The following is an 18587-nucleotide window of genomic DNA, read 5'->3' on the forward strand; positions in this document are numbered from 1 at the left end:
ATATCCTATTTGACAGAAGGGGCCCACTGAGGCTCATGGAGACCCCGACTTAGCCAAGGGCACTCACAAAGCCCGTGAAAGACATTGCTACTCCAGATGGGCGTGACCCGCAAGCAGAGAACTCTGCCTAAACTGTCTTGGGGTGCCCTGCTCCAAGGGAGAAAGTCACCTCTAGGGGGTGGAGCTATATGACCAAAGAGGAAGAGCGATACCTAAAGGGGTGTGGCTAAGGCTCAGAGGGTGGAGCCAGAGCGGGGGCGTTCGGAGCCAGAGGGGCGGGCCGAGACAGGACAGTGCCTAGGTGACTCGCGCCTGCGCGGAGGCCCCGCAGCAGCACCGCGGGCTGGGACTCGCGTGAAGCTCCCTCTAGGTCTCCGCGGGCGCTCGCTCCCGCGTTCCGCATCCGTCGCGGCGTCCGCTCCGACGCCCGGCTGGGCCATGAGCCAGTGTGCGGAGGCGGCGGCGGTGGCGGCCACCGTGCCGGGCGTAGGCATGGGGAAATCCGGGCTGCGGCCGCCCATGGTGCCCCGCCAGGCGTCCTTCTTCCCGCCGCCTGTGCCCAATCCCTTCGTGCAGCAGACGCGGATGGGCGCCGCGAGGCGTCTCCAGGTGAGGGCGTGGGCCCGAGAGAGGAGACGGAACCAGGGGAGGGGCGTGGGTCTGACGGTGGAGGCAGATGCAGGGGAGGGAAGTGGGACGGAGAGAGGAGGCAGATCCAGGGGAGGGGCGTGGATCTGACAGGGGAGGCGGAGCCAGGTGAGAGAGGTGAAGGATGTGGGTCTGAGAGAGGAGGCAGGTCTAGGTGAAGGATGTGGGTCTGGGAGAGGAGGCAGATCCAGGGGAGGGGCCTGGATCTGCGGGGGAGGGGGGAGGGCTGTTGTCTGAGGGAAGTGTGGATATGATGGGGAGGTATCCGAGGTGGGGGGGTGCCAATCTGAGAAGCAAAGACTGAGGAGAAAGAGATGTCTGTCTGAGAGGTGAGGGCTTTTGAAGGCACCATGAGTCTGGAAGGGGCAGAGATGTGGGTATGAGAATTGAGGGCACTTGGAGGATGGTCTGAGGGTGTGTGAGAAGAGAAAATGCAAAGAACATGTGGGTCCGAGAGGCAGGTCCTAAACAAGGGAAAGCTGAGCAGGCCAGTGGCAGAGGAAACTTTCCATGCTGAGAAGGGAGATGGATCTGTGACAAGAGCTTCAACTTCACTTTGTTAGAGTGGGGGGGGGGCAATCTATAGGAGAGTGGGCTTGGAGAAGTCTTTTTCTTTTTTTCTTTTTCTTTTGCCTTAGGGAAGGAGAGGAGTCAGTCTAGGAGGTGAAGAGTGAGGGAGAAGGCAGAGAACCCAGGTCTGGAATTAGAACAAGTAAGGCTGGGATGATCTAGCTGAGAAGGGGCATCAAGGGTAGGAAATCAGAATCTAGAAAACAGGATAATGTGGATCAGCTTAGTGTGTTCAGAAGTCTTCACCCTGAATCTGTCCTGAATCAGTCTTCACTCAAACACTTCTAGATTCAATACTTCTCCAAACTTTCTTCCACTGTTAAAAACTGCTAAATACAAAAAGGAAGTTTCCTTTTCTTTCCTTTTTCTTGTAAAATGCTCTTTTACCATTAGCAGTTACAACTCGCTCTGTGGACTTCCTCTTTGGTAAAGTTAGTGATCAAAGAACAAGATAGAGTGTGCAAGCTACATTTGTCCTGTGTGTTCTGCATGAAAGAAGGGTTTTGATGTTTTCCTGTCCATCTCACACATTTCTTTACTCCAGATTTGAAATAGTGTTATTTTTGCATAGCCCACTTATATGCACTGAGACCATTGTCCTTCACAGTGGAGGCGGGTCAGAGTAATGGTAAATGGGCATCTGTTGAAGAAGGGTGTGAGAGAGGAAGAGGAGGATAATGTAGTAATACCTCTTTGTAAAGAAACCAAATGTTTAGGGGCGCCTGAGTGGCACAGCGGTTAAGCGTCTGCCTTCCGCTCAGGGCGTGATCCCGGCGTTATGGGATCGAGCCCCACATCAGGCTCCTCTGCTATGAGCCTGCTTCTTCCTCTCCCACTCCCCCTGCTTATGTTCCCTCTCTCGCTGGCTGTCTCTATCTCTGTCAAATAAATAAATAAAATCTAAAAAAAAAAAAAAAGAAAGAAACCAAATGTTTAAAATTTGATCTTCATGTCTTTAAATGGATAGATGCTCCCTTTGTATCTTAAAACTTCTGAAACACTTGTAAATACACTAACACTCAAGATTAATTTTAGTCTGATTTGGTCAAATCAGTCATTCTTAAATGTAAGTATGTCTATTTGGCTTCATAGTTTGGAGAGAAGATCAAAGTGGCATATTTACAGGGAGACTAATTGTTGGTGTTTGGTTTTCTTTCTTTTTTTATAGCATGACCTATTACTATTTGGAGAGCACTTTCAAATAGCTGTACAAGAGCTGTCGTATAATGGAAAGATCACTAGACTTAGTCGGAAAACCTGCTCAGGCCGTGCCGTTTATCAGTTAGTTGTATGACTTTGGCCAAGTCACCTAACCTTTCTGAACTTCACTTTCATTTATTAAATTGGAATAGTCTTACATCAAAGAAGGGTTAAAATTAAGTGACATATGTTAAAGAATCTGGATTGTTTGGTGATCTTGATTGTTATGCTATTTGTTGCCTATAAATCTTATACTGAACTTAAAATTTACTACTTATATTGAGTGGAACTGAATAGATCTAGGTTTTGTTTGTTTGTTTGTTTTTAATTTAAAATATAGACCAGAGATACCAAAGAGGTCTCAATGGCTTGAACAGTCTGGGCAAAGGGAAGATTTAACCAGACATGATTAAAAAAACAGTATTGTCTGTATTATCAAGTTTAAAGGATGGATATACTTTGACTTAAGTATGACTTACTATGACCAATTCAGAATAAATTTAACCTTGAATAATGATCAATATCTTGCTTAAGGACCGTTGTCACTTTTGTATCTCATTGTAGGACTTTGCTTTTTGACAATTTAAGGGCCTGGTACTTAGTGGCATGGAAACAAGTAGCCTAGCTTTCATTTCCTCAATAGAATATGGAACTGAAATAAGTGTTTGGTAGTAATTGTGGGTCATTTATACATACCAAAAGTATGTGTTGAATGTCTTTTATGTACCAGGAACAATGCTAATTTCTGGAAATACAGCAGTGAACAAGAGAAATAAGAACTCTGCCTATCTAAAGCTTATGTTTCACTGAAAAAAGTTAGAGACAAGTACAAAAATACGCATTTCCATGTTTTAGTAGTGCTATGAAGAAAATCCAGAGAAGAGAACCTTGATAGAGTGTTGAAAGAAGGCCTCCCTACAGAGATGATGTATTACCAAATGGAAATATGATGAGGAATCCTCTTATTTTGTCAAAGGGTTACTCCAAGTTGGTTTATTTACTGTTAAATACTGTTATTTGTTGGAGACCTGGAAATGGCACACAAAAAAGGTTGCCCAATATTTGACAGCTTAATTAAAATCCATATTAGCTACTCACTGTGAATGTGAGTTAGCTTATATGAATATACTATAACCTCATTCTAACTCTGTCTTCAGGGTCTATGCTGTGGTCCTGTCTTGCAGTAAAGATTATTTCTAGGTCATTTGCAAGGCTGTTTGCAAGGCTTTTTTGACCTGCCTTGAGTCTTTTCTCCAGGGATGTTTGTCAAAACAATAGAGACAATTGCTTAACATAACAGCTACCTGAGGCAGTGAATAATGATTGGAGCAAACAATAGGCTTAACCAAACAGCTTTGGAGAAGAAGCTAGGGAATGAGATGCCCATAGGGGACATATTCATGTAAATCTAGAAGGGTAGCCACAAGTATAGGTCTGTTTATATACGCAAGGCTATGCACGTGACCTGAAAAACAACAACAACAACAACAACAACAACAACAAAAACAAATGAGACTACCCTAAGCTCTCACCTCTAACTAACCATCGGGCTCTGTACAAACAGCAGGTAGAAGCTAAGGCAGAGCTGTGAACCTCTACTTGGCTAAGTGCTGAAGGTCTGCTCCAACATGCACACAGAGACTCTTTGCAAACACTGGGAAACTTATTGATTCCAGGCACCTAAGGAAATCTTTTCTAATCATTAGCTGACTACCAAACAAATTGGTCAGATTATTCAGTAGCCACACATGACAATGACAAAGAATACATCCTTTATAGAATTAGTTCATAATAGTCACTGAACAAACAAATAACAACAGACAGCAACAACATTACACCCTGGTGATGGAAGAGAATCTGATTTTCAGAGTTGTTATGTTATTGAAAATGTTTGGTTTTCAACAAAAAAAATTGCAAAATATGCAACAAACAATAAAATATGTCCCATAAATAGGAAAAATAACAATGAATATAAAATATCTCCAAGGAAGCCCAGATGTTGGACCTACTATCCAAAAACTTTAAATCGGGTATTTTAAATATGTTCAAATAACTAAAGGAAACCATGTCAAAAGAACTAAAGGAAAATGTGAGACAGTGAATCACCAAATAGAGATGATCAGTAGAGATAGAAATTACTAAAAAAGAAGTACAATAGCTGAAATGAGAAATTCACTAGAGGGTCTCAACAGCAGACTTGAGCAAACAGAAGAATTAGCAAATTTAAAGATAGATCAGTTGAGATTAGTTAATCTGAGGAGCAGAAAGAAAAAAAGGTGAGGAAAAGTGAACAGAACCTCAGAGACCTGTACAACATTATCAACTGTATCAACATAAGCATAATGGGAGCCATAGAAGGAGGCAAAGAATATTTGAAGAAAAAAATGGCTCAAAACTTGCCAAATTTGGTGAAAAACGTTAATTTACACATGCAAAAAGCTCAATGACCTCTATTTATAATAAACTCAAAGATATCCATACGTGTACACATCATAATCAAACTGTTAAAAGGCAAAGAAAAAGAGAGAATCTTGAAAGCAGAAAGAGAAATAACTCATCATACACAAAGGGATTCTGAATAAGATTAATGTCTGATTGTTCATCAGTACCGTGGAGGCTAGAAGGCAATAGGATGATATACTCAAAGTTCTGAAAGTAGAATATTGTCAACCAGGATTTATATAGTCAGAAAAACTATCCTTCAAAAATAGAGGAGAAATTAACAAAAACTGAGAGAATTTGTCACTAGTACACATGTCCCGAAAGAGATACTACAGGGAGACCTTTGGTTGAAATGACACCAGAGAGTAACTCCAATCCACATGAAGAAATAAAAATGCTGGTGAAGATAACTAAATGTATAAATATAAAAGACAATATAAATATAATTTTTATCTGTAAATCCTTTTGTCTTCTATGTGATTTAAAAGACAACTACATAGGAGCACCTAGGTGGCTCACTCAGTTAAGAGTCCAGGTCTTGATTTCAACTCAAGTCATGATCTCAGGGTCCTGGATCAAGTTCTGTGTTAGGCTCCACACTCAGTGGGGAGTCTGCTTCTCTCCTTCTCCCTCTGCCCCTCCCCCCACTTGTGTGCACACTGTGCTCTCTCTCTAAAATAAATAAATCTTTTTTAAAAAGACAACTACATAAAGCGATGGTTAGAAATCTGTGTTGATAGACATACAATTTATAAAGATGTAATTTATATGACAAAAATAGCAAACAAGAAGAGGGAAGAAATAGAGCTATAGAAATACAATTTTTATATACAATTATGATTAAATTGGTATTAATCCAAACTAGGTTACTGTAAATGAAGCTGGGAACACTTAGGGCAACAACTAAGAAAATTAATTTTTAAGGAAGTGTCAAGGGAATTAAAAGGGTACACTAGAAAATATCTACTTAATGTAAAAGAAGTTCATAATGGAAAAATAGAGAAACAAAAAATACACAGATATGTAGAAAGCAAGTAGCAAAAGAACAGTTGTAAATCTTATCAGTAATTACATTAAATATAAATGGATTAAACACCTAATTAAAAGCCAGAGATGGAAGAATTGATAAAAGTATATAATCCAACTCTATGCTATCTAAAAAGGCACACTTCAGATTCAAAGACCCAAATAGGTCAAAAGTAAAAGGATAGAAAAGATATACCATGCAAACAGTAACTAAGAGTGAAATAGAGGGGCTATATTAATATTAAATAAAATAGACTTTAAGACAGAAATTGTTACTAGAGATAAAGGAAGACACTTTATAATGATAGAAGTGTTGCATCATCAAGAAAATATACCAATTAAAACCATATATGCACCTAACAACAGAGCCCAAATACACAAAGAAAAACAGATTGAAGCAGAAAATAGACAATTCAACAATAGTAGTGAGAGACTTCAATTCCCCACTTTCAGTAGGGTAAAACAATGAAACAGAATATAAACAAAGCAAAGCCTTGAACAACGCTCAATTAGACCTAAGAAATATATGAAGAGAGCACTCCATCCAGCAATAGCAGAAAATACATTTTTCTCAAGTGCCCATGAAATAGTCTCTAAGACAACTATAGTAGACCTTAAAACAGGTTTCAATAAATGTAAGAGGATTACATTTGTATGTTATCCAACCACAATGGATTGCAATTAGAAAAAAATAACAAGAAATTTAGGAAATTCACAAATATGTGGAAATTAAATTACTCCTAAATAATCATTGATTCAAAGAAGAAATTATAAGAAAAATTCATGAATACTTTGAGATGAATGAAAAAGAAGACAATATACAAAAACATATGTGGCTAGCATTACCTTGATAACAAAATCTGAAAAAGAAATGTTAAAAGAAAGGGAAATTATAGACCAATTTCTCTCATGATCACAGATATAAGAACCTTTAACAAAATATTAGCATGTCAAATACATAGCAATATGTGGAAAGGATAACATATCCTGTCCAAGTTTGGTTTATCCCAGGAATATAAAGTTGGTTTAACATACAAAAAATGTATATTTCAATGTAATTTATCATATTAACCAAACATGATAAGAAGCATTTGATCATTTCAATAGATGCAGAAATTTTGTTATTCATTTGACAAAATTCAACATCCACTGATGTTTAAAAAGAATTTTCTGTAAGAAAAGGAGTAAGAGGGAACTCTCTCAACTTACTAATGGGCATCCATGAAACACCTTTGGCTAGCATGGGTGAAATATCGAAGCTGTGCCCCCAAAGGTTGGGAACAAGACAGATGTCTTGCTTAACACTTCTGTTCAACGTTGAACTGGGGATCCTAGCCAGTGCAATAAAATAAGAGAAAGAAAAAAAAGACATAGAGATTAGAAAGGAAAGTGAATTTCCTCAGTCAAAGAAATTCAAATACCATATGATTTCTCTCCTATGTAGAATTTAAGAAACAAAAACAAAATGAGCAAAGGGGAAAAGAGAGAGACAAACCAAGAAAGAGACTCCTAACCATAGACAACAAAATGAAGGTTGCCAAAGGGGAAGCGGGTGGGAGGGTTGGTAAGATAGGTGATATGCAGATCAAGGAGTGCACTTGTCTTGATGAACACTGGGTGATGTATAGAATTGTTGAATCACTATATTGCACATCTGAAACTAATATGACACTGTATGCTCACGAAACTGGAATTTAAAAAATTAAAAATAAAAGAAAAATTATAACTGTATTTTCTTTTAAAGATTTTATTTATTTATTTGACAGAGAGAGAGACAGCCAGCGAGAGAGGGAACACAAGCAGGGGGAGTGGGAGGGGAAGAAGCAGGCTCCCAGCGGAGGAGCCTGATGTGGGGCTCGATCCCAGAACGCCGGGATCACGTCCTGAGCCGAAGGCAGACGCTTAACGACTGAGCCACCCAGGCGCCCCTATAACTGTATTTATTCACAGGTGTCATGTTTGTATATGTAGAACATCCTAAGAATCTACAAAATGCCTGACAACTAGAACTAGTTAGTGAACTTGGCTAGGTTGTAGGACATAAGATTAAAACTTAAAATCAATTACATGTCTATATACTAGTAGCAAACAATTGCCAAGTAAAATTAAATAATCTTCTTTGTAATAGCAATAAAATAACATTAAACAATTAGGAATATATTTAACCAGAAACATGTAAGACCACTACACTGAAAACAACAAAACACTGTTGTGAGGAATTAATGAAACCTTACATAAGTGGAGAGATACGTTATGTTTATAAATTGGAAGAATCACTTATTATGGTGATAATTCCTCTAAATTGATCTATAGATTCATTGAAACCCTAATAAAAATCCCAATAGGCTTTTCTGGGGGGTGGAAACTGACAAATTAATTCAAAATGTATGTGGAAAAACAAAGGAACTAGATTAGCCCAAAAAAAGTTTGAAGAAGAAAAAGCTACAGGACACACAATACCTGATTTTGAGACTTACTAAAAAACAAACAAACAAAAAAAAGCTGCAGAAGTTGAGAGAATGGGGTGTTGACAGAAGAATAGATGAACCAATCAATGAAACATAATGGAGAGCCCACACATATGTGTTTGGTTGATTTTTGACAAAGTTGCCAAGGAAATTCATTATGGAGTATCAAGTGTTTTCAACAAATGGTGTTGGAACAACTGGATAGAGCTGTGGATAAAAATAAACCTTGATCCCTAGTGCATACCACACACAGGAAGTAATTTAAGATGGGTCATAGACTGAAATAAAAGCTAACACCATACAGCTTCTAGAAGAAGAGAGTATAAAATATCATCGTGACCTGGAGGTACGTAAAGATTTCTCAGAAAGGACACAGAAAATGAAAACTAAAAATTGATCAATTAGTTAGTCTACATCAGAATTAAAATTCTTCTCATCAAAACATACCATGAAGAAAATGAAAAGGCAAGGCATGGACTGGGAGAAAATATTTCAATACATATAATGACAAAGGTCTTGTATGTGAAACATGTAAAGAATTCCCACAAACTGATAAGGGAACAACTAACAAACCAATAAAAATGGGCCAAAGACTTGAACAGACACTTAACGTAAAGAGTTAAAGGAATGACCAATAAGCACATGAAGAGTGTGCTCAACATCGTTGTTCATCAAGGAAAAGTGAATGAAAACCACAGTGAGATATTACCTTACACCCACCTGAGTGGCTGCGGAAGGCTGACAACACCAAATGTCGGTGAGGATGTGGAGGAACAGAAACTTTCATACTTGTTGGTGATGTAAAATGATACAACCACTGTGGAAAGCAGTGGGGCAGTTTCTTACAAAGTTAACCATACCCTGACCCCACAGTTTCACTCCCGATAAAGTAAAACTCTACGTCCACGGAGAGACTTGAACAGTAATGTCCACGAGAGCTATATTCATAATAGCTAAAAACTTATAATAGGCTGAATGTCCATGCACGGATGAAGGGATAAATGAGTCGTGCTGTATAATCCTCTGCAATTGTAAAGGCTTTACTACTGCTACCTAATGACGACCTGGTAGAATGTGAAAAATGTGAAGGGAAAGAAGCCCAGACATAAAAGAATGCATCCTGGGGGATGTCTATGGGACACTCTAGAACAGGCAGAACTAGGGAGAAAAGGAGCCTGTCACTAGCTGCCAAGTGCCAGGGAGGGTGTACTGACTGCTGAGCGGCACAAAGGGACTTTTTTGGGTGATCGGACTGTTCTAGATCTTGAGTGCGGTGGTGTTTGCATAGGGATATATATTTGAAAAACTCCTAATCTGCACACTTCAAGTAGGTGCATTTTGTTTTATGTAAATTATGCCTTGGTAAAGTTGATTTTTAAAAAAAGCATACTAAGACAAAATGTTGGCAAGGATGTACAAGTGACCTCAATTCTCTTACGTTGCCAATGACGCTTTAAAATGAGGCAACCACCGTGGAGAGCGCTCTGGCAGTTTCTTATCAAGTGAAACGATTTATGACCCAGCAATTCCACTCCTCGTCTGAGAAAGGAAAACACATATCCACAAAAAGGCTTGTATAAGAATGTTCATAGGGGCTTCGGTCCTAAGAGCCCATGACTGGAAACAACCTGAAAATTCATCCATAGGAGAATAGATAAACCAATTGTCCTATAGGCATACAGTGGAATCATATTCTGCAATCAAAAATAATTGGTTACTCATTTACAAAATCACATAGTTGGATTTCAAAAACATTATGTTAAGCGGGAGAAACTAGACACATAAGAACACATAATGTATGATTCATTTATATGACGTTCAAGAGCAGATGAAACTAATCTGTGGTGATAGAAATCCAGCACCGGTTGCCTAAGAGGGTAGGGATTCACCGGAAGAGGCGCAAGATGACTGGAGGGTAGACGTGTTCTGTGTCTTGATGGGGGGGTTGGTACAAGAATATACGTTTATCAAAACTCACTGAACTGTCTCCTTAAGAGCTGAACATTTCCTTGTATGTAATTTTGACTTCAAACACGCACACATGCACACACATAATTTGACAGAAATCAAATTATATGTTAAATCATTTGACAGAAAAGTAGAATCATTTTGGTGTTTCCTCATAAATTATTTAATGATGCTCAGATTCACAGTAAGGGCCAGGAGAGGCAGAAGGACAGCGCTGCTTGGGTAGTGTAGATGGCTAGTAGAAGAAAGATAATTTGGTGTGCATAAGGATAGTTTATTTCACTTGAAAGTCAATATGGTGGGACGCCTGGGTGGCTCAGTTGGTGAAGCGTCTGCCTTCGGATCAGGTCATGATCCCAGGGTTGTGGGATCGAGTCCTGCATCGGGCTCCTTGCTTCGCAGGGAGCCTGCTTCTCCCTCGGCCTGCCGCTCCCCCTGCTTGTGCTTTCTCTCTCTTTCTGGCTGACAAATAAATTTTAAAAATCTTTTTTAAAAAGTTAGCATGGTATAGGATTAAGAGCAAGGGCTTTGTAACCAAGTTGGGTTCAAACCCTGGCACTGCCACTTAGTAACTGTGATCTGGAACAGCCACCCCTAAATTCCTCGGTGCCATTCTTTCCTGTATGTAAAACAGCTTAAGGTTGTAGGAATCAAATAGGTTACTACATGCCAAGTGCTTCTCATGCCTGCTACATAATAAGCGTTCATGTATTATTGGCCATTCTTACTAATTTTCATTCTTACTCTTACTTGTTTTTTATTTTATTTTTTCCTTCTCCATCTCGTTGTTGTTAGCTATAAAGGACTGGCAGGTATATAAAATAACGCATTTAGTCTTTCACACTCTAACGCCTTCATTAACACCCTTCCTTCCACTGATAGCTCTCAGAAAGCAATTTCCCCTCTTACCTTGCTAGCTTCTGCTTGTCTTTCAAGACCATTCAGCCTTCAACTCCTCCAGGAAGCTTTCCCTGACTGCTCAGTGAGATACTTTGTTTCCCCCAGCATCCTCTCGGCCACTTTCCTTGGTAAACAGATCACGTGTTCTTATAGTACCTGATTTTCTTCGCTGTTGCTTTTGCTACGTCGTAGGTGTTGTGTGGCAGGATATAGTACCTTATTTTCCTTTGTGCTTGGATTCATGTCTGGTGCAGGGTAATAATGTTCAATTCATCCTTTGGAGAACACATGAACACAAAACTTTCCTCTTCCATGTTTCTGGTTGATAGCCAGAACATTAAAATACTGTCCATTCATTTATTTCATTTATTTTTTTTTTGTATCAACTTTGGCTTTCAGATTTTCCTTCTTGGAATTATCCTGCTTCCAATCCGTGCCTTGTTGGTCGCATTAATTGTATTACTCGCATGGCCATTTGCTGCCCTTTCAACAGCATGCTGTCCCGAAAAGCTGACCCATCCAATAACTGGTTGGAGGAGGTAAGAAAGAATAATGTCTAACTGTTAGGTAAGTCAAGATAAAGAAGAGTTTACCATGGTTTTGTCATCGAGCGATAGTTTTATCTACTGCTGCCTACTCGATATTCACCATTTCTTTCTGTTTCTCAGATGAAACGGTTCTTAATTCATCAAACGGAGAAAATGCTGCCAGAGCACCTTATGATACTCTTCTGTTGAAGTTGTAATTTGCTAACATTAAAATATTGTTTTCTGAGTTATTGCTGAAAAGTGATAGATTCCCGGTTCTGGAAGACGCACTTAGTATACCTGAAACCATCACAGCTGAAAAATGCCTAGCTTTCTTCTGCTCTCCCTCAGTCTTGACATTTGCTTCTGTCCCTCAATAGTAATGACACACTTCCTGCAGTGGTATAATTAAGTGGATCAGTTACAGTGTTTTTAATGCTTCGGTGATTATTATTAATAACAGTTTAATTCTTAAGCAATATAGCCTAGCTTTTTAAAACATTAGCATGGAGGCAGAATGGAATTGCTTCTCGAGCTTCATCTAATCAGCAGGGTATTAGAGAATAGACTCATCACAGAGTAACAAAGTTACTGGTAGAAATTCATTCCCACTGGGCTGAGCCAACTTGTTGCCATATGTTTATCCTGAGAGTGAAGCCTTTCAAAATGTGGATTCCTTGGCATAGGAAGCCATGGGTGAGTTTTAGGGCACTGTTGAACTCTCTAAAATTGTGCACATTTTTTTCTTTGTACCCAGGGTCCATTCCTTTCATCCAAATCTCAAAGGAGAAGGTCCTCCAAAAATTTTGAAAATCGCTGTTCTAGAAACTTTTAAAGAAATATGCAATTTGCTATTCAGTTCATGTTCTAGCGAATAAACGTCAACATTCAGCCCAAGGCTGGTTTGAATTAGAAGTGAATCCAAGGCTGGCAGTGTCCCCAGAGAACTAATACCACCTCAATCCTTGCAAACCACACTCCTTTGTTTTAGAATTCAGGGTTGCGTGTCACTAAAAATACTTCATGAGAGATTTTTTCATCATGCACCAATCCCTTTCAATTACCTCTTTGGTTTCTACCGTTAACGGCTTATGGAGCCCTATAATGACGGAGGGAATAGTCCAGGGATCCAGGAAACAGATTTACTAAATGTTATGAAAAAAAGTTCTATCTTTGCCAATTAAGCAAGTACCTCCACTTCCTCTCACACAGGTACCGTTGAAATTAGTTATGCAGTACCAGACTTTTAGCCTTTTTGAAATCATTTAAATAGAAACGTTTAACAGCCCTGAATATGCAATATTTTAGAAGGCGGTCGTCAGAATCTACATCATTGTAAATCAAAAATAAGAGGTGGCAATTCAGTAACGGGGTGAGCTTTTTATCCTAATGGAAATAGACATCTGAACTTGAAAGGGCAAGAAGGAGAGATACAGTCATTTCCCTGTGCCCTCTGGAAAAGTGCTTTGGTTTTCTGTGTCTCACTTCTTACTATGAAATGAAAGTCAGAGACACTTCCTCAGTGGCCAGTTGCTTCATAGCCCCTCGCTGCATTATGACACGAGTGTTGAGAGAATTAGACAGGAAACCTGTTTTTTAAAGCTCTCATTAGATGTCTTATGGGAAATACACGTGTTTTTGTTTTTCATGAAAGCTGTATGCTTATTCAGATCCTCAGGTGTCCATTCTGTATTTGCATTTCTGTAAGTGGGTTTTTGTGTCCCTACTCAGTTGAGCTGTTCAAGGACAGAGACGGGATCTTATCTGTCTTGTGCGTCCAGCACAGGTCACCTGGCACAGTTTGATGAATTAATTACTCTTTAGTGACAGAAATTCTTTTGTCAAAAGTAAGCAATTCGATATCTGAAATTCTTTATGTGCATCTATGTTCCAGGGAAGTGAGATGGTGAATTTACCTTTTAAGATTTTGGATGAGGTCTAAGAGCTATAATGGTATAGGTCATAAGGCTTTTAAAAAAATAACTCTGAGGACAGATTCAGCTCGAGAGTTCTAGAATTGTTGGGAGAGATAGCAGTATCATTGTTACCCAAACGTCCATTCCCAAGGTGACTCCTCGGAAGAACAGTACTCCTGTGGGTTTCTCAGTGGGGTAATGTGTGTTGAAAATTCATGTTTATCCCTTTATAGTCACAGAACAATAGAGCCACTTAGTAGCCATATGTCCTTGGGAAATTTGGCTTCTCTGTGTCTCGGTTTTCTCATCTGTAAAATGAGGGTGCTAATGAATTATACCCATTTCATAAAATTGGGCTGAGGTTTAAAGAAATGTAAAGTCCTTAGATTAGTGCCTGGCACAAAGAACCCTCTGTATAACTGCTAGCTCTTCTTAGCTCATATTTTAAAATGAAGTGTTCTGACATGTTTGGGGTTTGTGTTGTGTTTTAGAGTAAAGCCCTGCCATTAGCCAAGATTAACAAGGTTAATTGTGTCTTTTCTTTTTTTCTTTTCTTTCTTTTCTTCTTTCTTTTCTTCTTTTTTTCTTTTTTCCCTTTCTTTCTTTCTTTCTTTCTTTCTTTCTTTCTTTCTTTCTTTCTGTCTTTCTTTCTTTCTTTCTTTCTTTTAATATTTCTTTCCAAAGGAAAATCACTCAACCAGTTTTAAAGTTTCTGGGTCATGCCATGTTCTTTTCAATGGGATTCATAGTTACTGTGAAGGGAAAGGTCGCGAGTCCCACGGAGGCCCCAATTTTTGTGGCTGCCCCCCATTCAACATTCTTTGATGGAATTGCCTGCGTTGTAGCCGGGTTGCCTTCGATGGTATCTCGAAACGAGAACGCCCAAGTCCCTCTGATTGGCAGTAAGTACTTATAAGACAATATAGATATTTTCATACTCATGGTTCACCTTTTAAAAAAATCATCTATAGTTTATTGGTGGGCTTTTTAAAATCTTTCAAATAATGAAACACTTCAAAGCTATTTCCTTACTTTTAATGAGGAACTGTATCAAAAGAAGGAATTTATGATAAATTCCTATCTGTTCCCTTAGAATTCTTTCAAATTCTTACCTTTGTCCCTGTACCATCACTGCTTTCTGTTCTTATATCTAGCTAGAAAGACCAGGCTTCGAGTACCAAACATGCTTGATTTTTTTTGAGAGCGAATTTAACTGAAGAATTTGTGAAAACACCAGTTACATGCTATTTCACGAATTTCTCTTTGGGGTATTAGGCTGAGAGACACACAAAGTCTTTCCTCTTAACTCTGTTCTCTTATTATTGCCCCAGAGTCTCCATGGGGGACCAACGTGAAACGCTTTGAAAATGATGATGTGGAATGATAAAGTGCCTCCTGCCGTAAAAAATAATGAAGCAAGTGAGATGTGTATCCCACCAGATGCTTTGGTCTCTCCCTAGGGTGTGGGTCTCTAAGTAACCGCTCCCAGTCGTCCCGAGGTTATTACAAGCATCCGGTAGTGAGAGAGTGGGTGTGGAAGTTGTCCGATGTTACCTTGGCACTCCTGGAGAAATAGCAAAGTTCCGCTTTGTCACTCAGCTAAGAAAAACACACACATGGGGCGCCTGGGTGGCACAGCGGTTAAGCGCCTGCCTTCGGCTCAGGGCGTGATCCCGACGTTGCGGGATCGAGCCCCACATCGAGCCCCACATCGGGCTCCTCCGCTATGAGCCTGCTTCTTCCTCTCCCGCTCCCCCTGCTTGTGTTTCCTCTCTCGCTGGCTGTCTCTATCTCTGTCAAATAAATAAATAAAATCTTTAAAAAAAAAAAAAACCACACACACACATACACACACTCTCTCTCGCTCCCTCTCTTTTTTTTTTTTCAGTGTAACCGCCTTGCTTTGTGTAATATGGCATTTTCCTGAAGAGCTGTTTAGCAATAGATTTTCAGTAAATTGAGGTTTACTTTGCATGTGTGAGGAAGCTACTTACTTAGAAGACTGTCGTGCTGAAAATTTGAGTAAAATCAATAATTGCTCCCTATCCGTGTGTACTCTGAATTCACATAAGCAGTTTTCAGGATATTCCTAAAATAAAACAAGATAATCTTGTAGTATATACTCCAGAGCTTTAATGGCAGTGGAGGAAGAAGACCTTCGGGGAGAACATTGCATTTGCTTTCTTTCATATCCTTGCTGCTGACTTCTGTTATATCAATGAAATCTTTGTAGGTATACAAAACCTTCTAATACGCTGTGAATAAGAGCGGGGCAAGGACGGTCTCCTTGTTTAAGTTCTCTTTGATTTGCTATATTTTAACTTTACATAAAAATTGTTTTATGATTTATCCAGTATCATTGCTGTGGTAGCTTTAGCTAAAAAAAAAAAAAGAAAGAAAGAAAGAAAAAAAAAAAGACTTGTCTCTGATCTTTTGTTTTAAAGGACTCTTACGAGCTCTGCAGCCAGTGCTGGTGTCCCGAGTAGATCCGGATTCTCGAAAAAACACAATAAATGAAATAGTAAGGCGAGCAACATCAGGAGGGCAGTGGCCGCAGGTAAACACGGGAGACGTCCGTTTAGATACATTGCGAGTTTACTTATTGTATATATGTAAATCATTTGGACCCACAGAAGGCAGCATCTGGGGACACCTACTCTGGGTGTCTGGAGCATGATGGAAACAGAACAAATGAGTGAGTATTAAGAAGTCCTCATCCCCATGAGATACTCCATGGGGTTAAATGTATCATTCTTTCTTATCCTCCAAACTCTTTGAAACAATTTTTGTTCTGTGTCATCAAAAGTAATTGTCTACCTCTGAATTTATTTATTATCTTAAAGACAAAATATCAAAGCTCAATTCTATTCATCAAGATGGTGGGTTTATTGAAAAAAAACCAATTACGATCTTTGTCTTATTCGAAGTATATTTAGACAGGGCTTTTCAGTTCAGGGGGTACATCAGAATCACCTATAGACCTTTTTTAGACTTTACCGTCTTACTGACCCCATCCCCTAGAATGCCTTTCGAGGGTGAGGGAGGGGCAGCATTTTCTGGATAAAGGGAGCCTTCTGGGTTATTCTGGTAAGTATCGCCCTGCCTTGGCCCAGGTGTAAGCAGGGGACCTCTAGCAGGACTCATGATCCTGCAGTGATCTGGCCACCCATGATGACGTGTTGATGTTAAAATACCAAGGGGAGTTATGACCCACCAGGGGGTTTAGAAACCAGGGCACGTGAGGAATGATTTAAAAAGTGACCAGGAAGAAACGGCACTCAGAATAAGGGTTCAATCTTTCTCTTTGGATCCAAGGACTATATCTAGGACTGGTAGGCAAAAGTTAACAAATAGGTAAGGTATCAGCCCATTGTGCTCATCTCAGGGAACTTTCTGTCCAGACGTAGAATGATCTGACCTGAAATCCTTTTCCAGAATTTTCAGGCACTGGCTAAGCAACCACGTGGGGGGGACATTGTAGAAAGAATTCAAGCATTGGCAGTGCTGGATGGCTTTTAATGCCCCTTCCAGATCTGAGATACTATGATTTACTCTATATCCACTCATTGTTAATAGAGGAGCTGTAGAATTTCCATTGAATGAACCATATTTGGTATTCTACCCAGGTGTGACCTGTTTTGTTTTTTTTAATTGGGGGATGAAATTGCATACACTCATCATTTTTGTTTTATAAATAACCCATCATGGTAGCACTTTCGCCTAATAATGTTTTCCCTTTCTAATTATTATTAAAAAAAATACCAACTGAGTACACATACTAACTTCTGTGGGTGCAGGAATTTCTGTCTTTATTTTATGTACTTAACGATTCACTCATTGCCAAATTCTAAAAGCTTCAGAAATCTAAAATCTAGCTTGTTCAGTTAATGGGGAAACTACGCTGCATGTTTTTCAAGTGAAGAATAGAAAGGACTATGTTAAAAGCTAAAAATACTTTCTCAAAAAAAAGATACTAAATTGTATTTCATATGTTTACTAACTCAAGTAAGCATAAAGCATGTTGTAAGTATTTTCTCCTTTTCCCTCCTCCACATAGCCAGGAACTGTACGTTGTAGGAGTGAATAATATCCTTTAACGGGGAAACAGAAACAAGAAAGTAGCAATGATTTGGTTAAGGGTATACAGCAGTAAAGGAAAGAATTTAATGTGCTCTTTGACCACAACTTAGGGCCTGCATCTTTTTTAAAATTTATCCAGATCGTTACTTTGTCATTAAGAAACATTTACTAAGTGTATTTTCTATTCCAAACTTTAATCCATTTTCTGATTATCTCAATGGTCAGAGGGCCGTTCTTTTTAGAGGAAAACCGGATAATTCGATTCTAGCTTTCGAAAGAATCAAGTATCAGCATTTCATTTCACTTTTGTCTTATTAGAATTGGCAGCTCTTTGTGAAGTCATAAGAAAGTGACTAAAGAGGTAATCTATTAATTAGACTGAAATATTAAATCTACGTATTCCTTTTCTCCCAAGATACTAGTTTTCCCAGAAGGTACTTGTACTAATCGTTCCTGTTTGATTACTTTTAAACCAGGTGAGATCAATTAAATTACGTACTATAACAAAGTATGGACAATTTCTCAAATGATTTGATACTAATACACAAAACAACTTAGTTTGTCCTGGGCATTTCTTTCCCAAAGAAAGTTGTTAGCATTGTGACTCGCAGAACTCACTCCTTTACTTTCTGTTTCGGTATCATAACCGCTTCTTCCTTGGATTGTCAATGTGTATGTGCGTGTGTGTGTGTGTGTGTGTGTGTGTGTGTACGTGTGAACCATATTTGATACTGTATCTAGTTGCGTGCACACACACACGCACACAGAAACCACTGGGATATTTTTCTTTTCCTCCAAGGATACCCTCACAGACACCCCAGGTTCCTGCGTTATCTACTAGA

General features: G+C 39.2%; 1 protein-coding gene across 1 annotated transcript in view; it reads left to right on the forward strand.

Annotated features, from left to right (window-relative positions):
• Positions 1-298: 298 nt before the first annotated feature.
• LPCAT2 (lysophosphatidylcholine acyltransferase 2) overlaps positions 299-18587 on the forward strand; it is a 62111-nt gene continuing 43822 nt past the window's right edge. The window contains exons 1-5 of the mRNA XM_045806812.2: positions 299-609; positions 11622-11761; positions 14350-14567; positions 16110-16222; positions 18161-18221. Of these exons, the coding sequence (XP_045662768.1) occupies positions 439-609; positions 11622-11761; positions 14350-14567; positions 16110-16222; positions 18161-18221 (703 nt within the window). The 5' untranslated portion in view covers positions 299-438. The remainder of the gene's footprint in view (positions 610-11621; positions 11762-14349; positions 14568-16109; positions 16223-18160; positions 18222-18587) is intronic.

The sequence above is a fragment of the Ursus americanus genome, chromosome 21, assembly GCF_024610735.1.
Source record: "Ursus americanus isolate L20-20 chromosome 21, mUrsAme1.1.p, whole genome shotgun sequence".
NCBI classification, from domain to species: Eukaryota; Metazoa; Chordata; class Mammalia; order Carnivora; family Ursidae; genus Ursus; species Ursus americanus.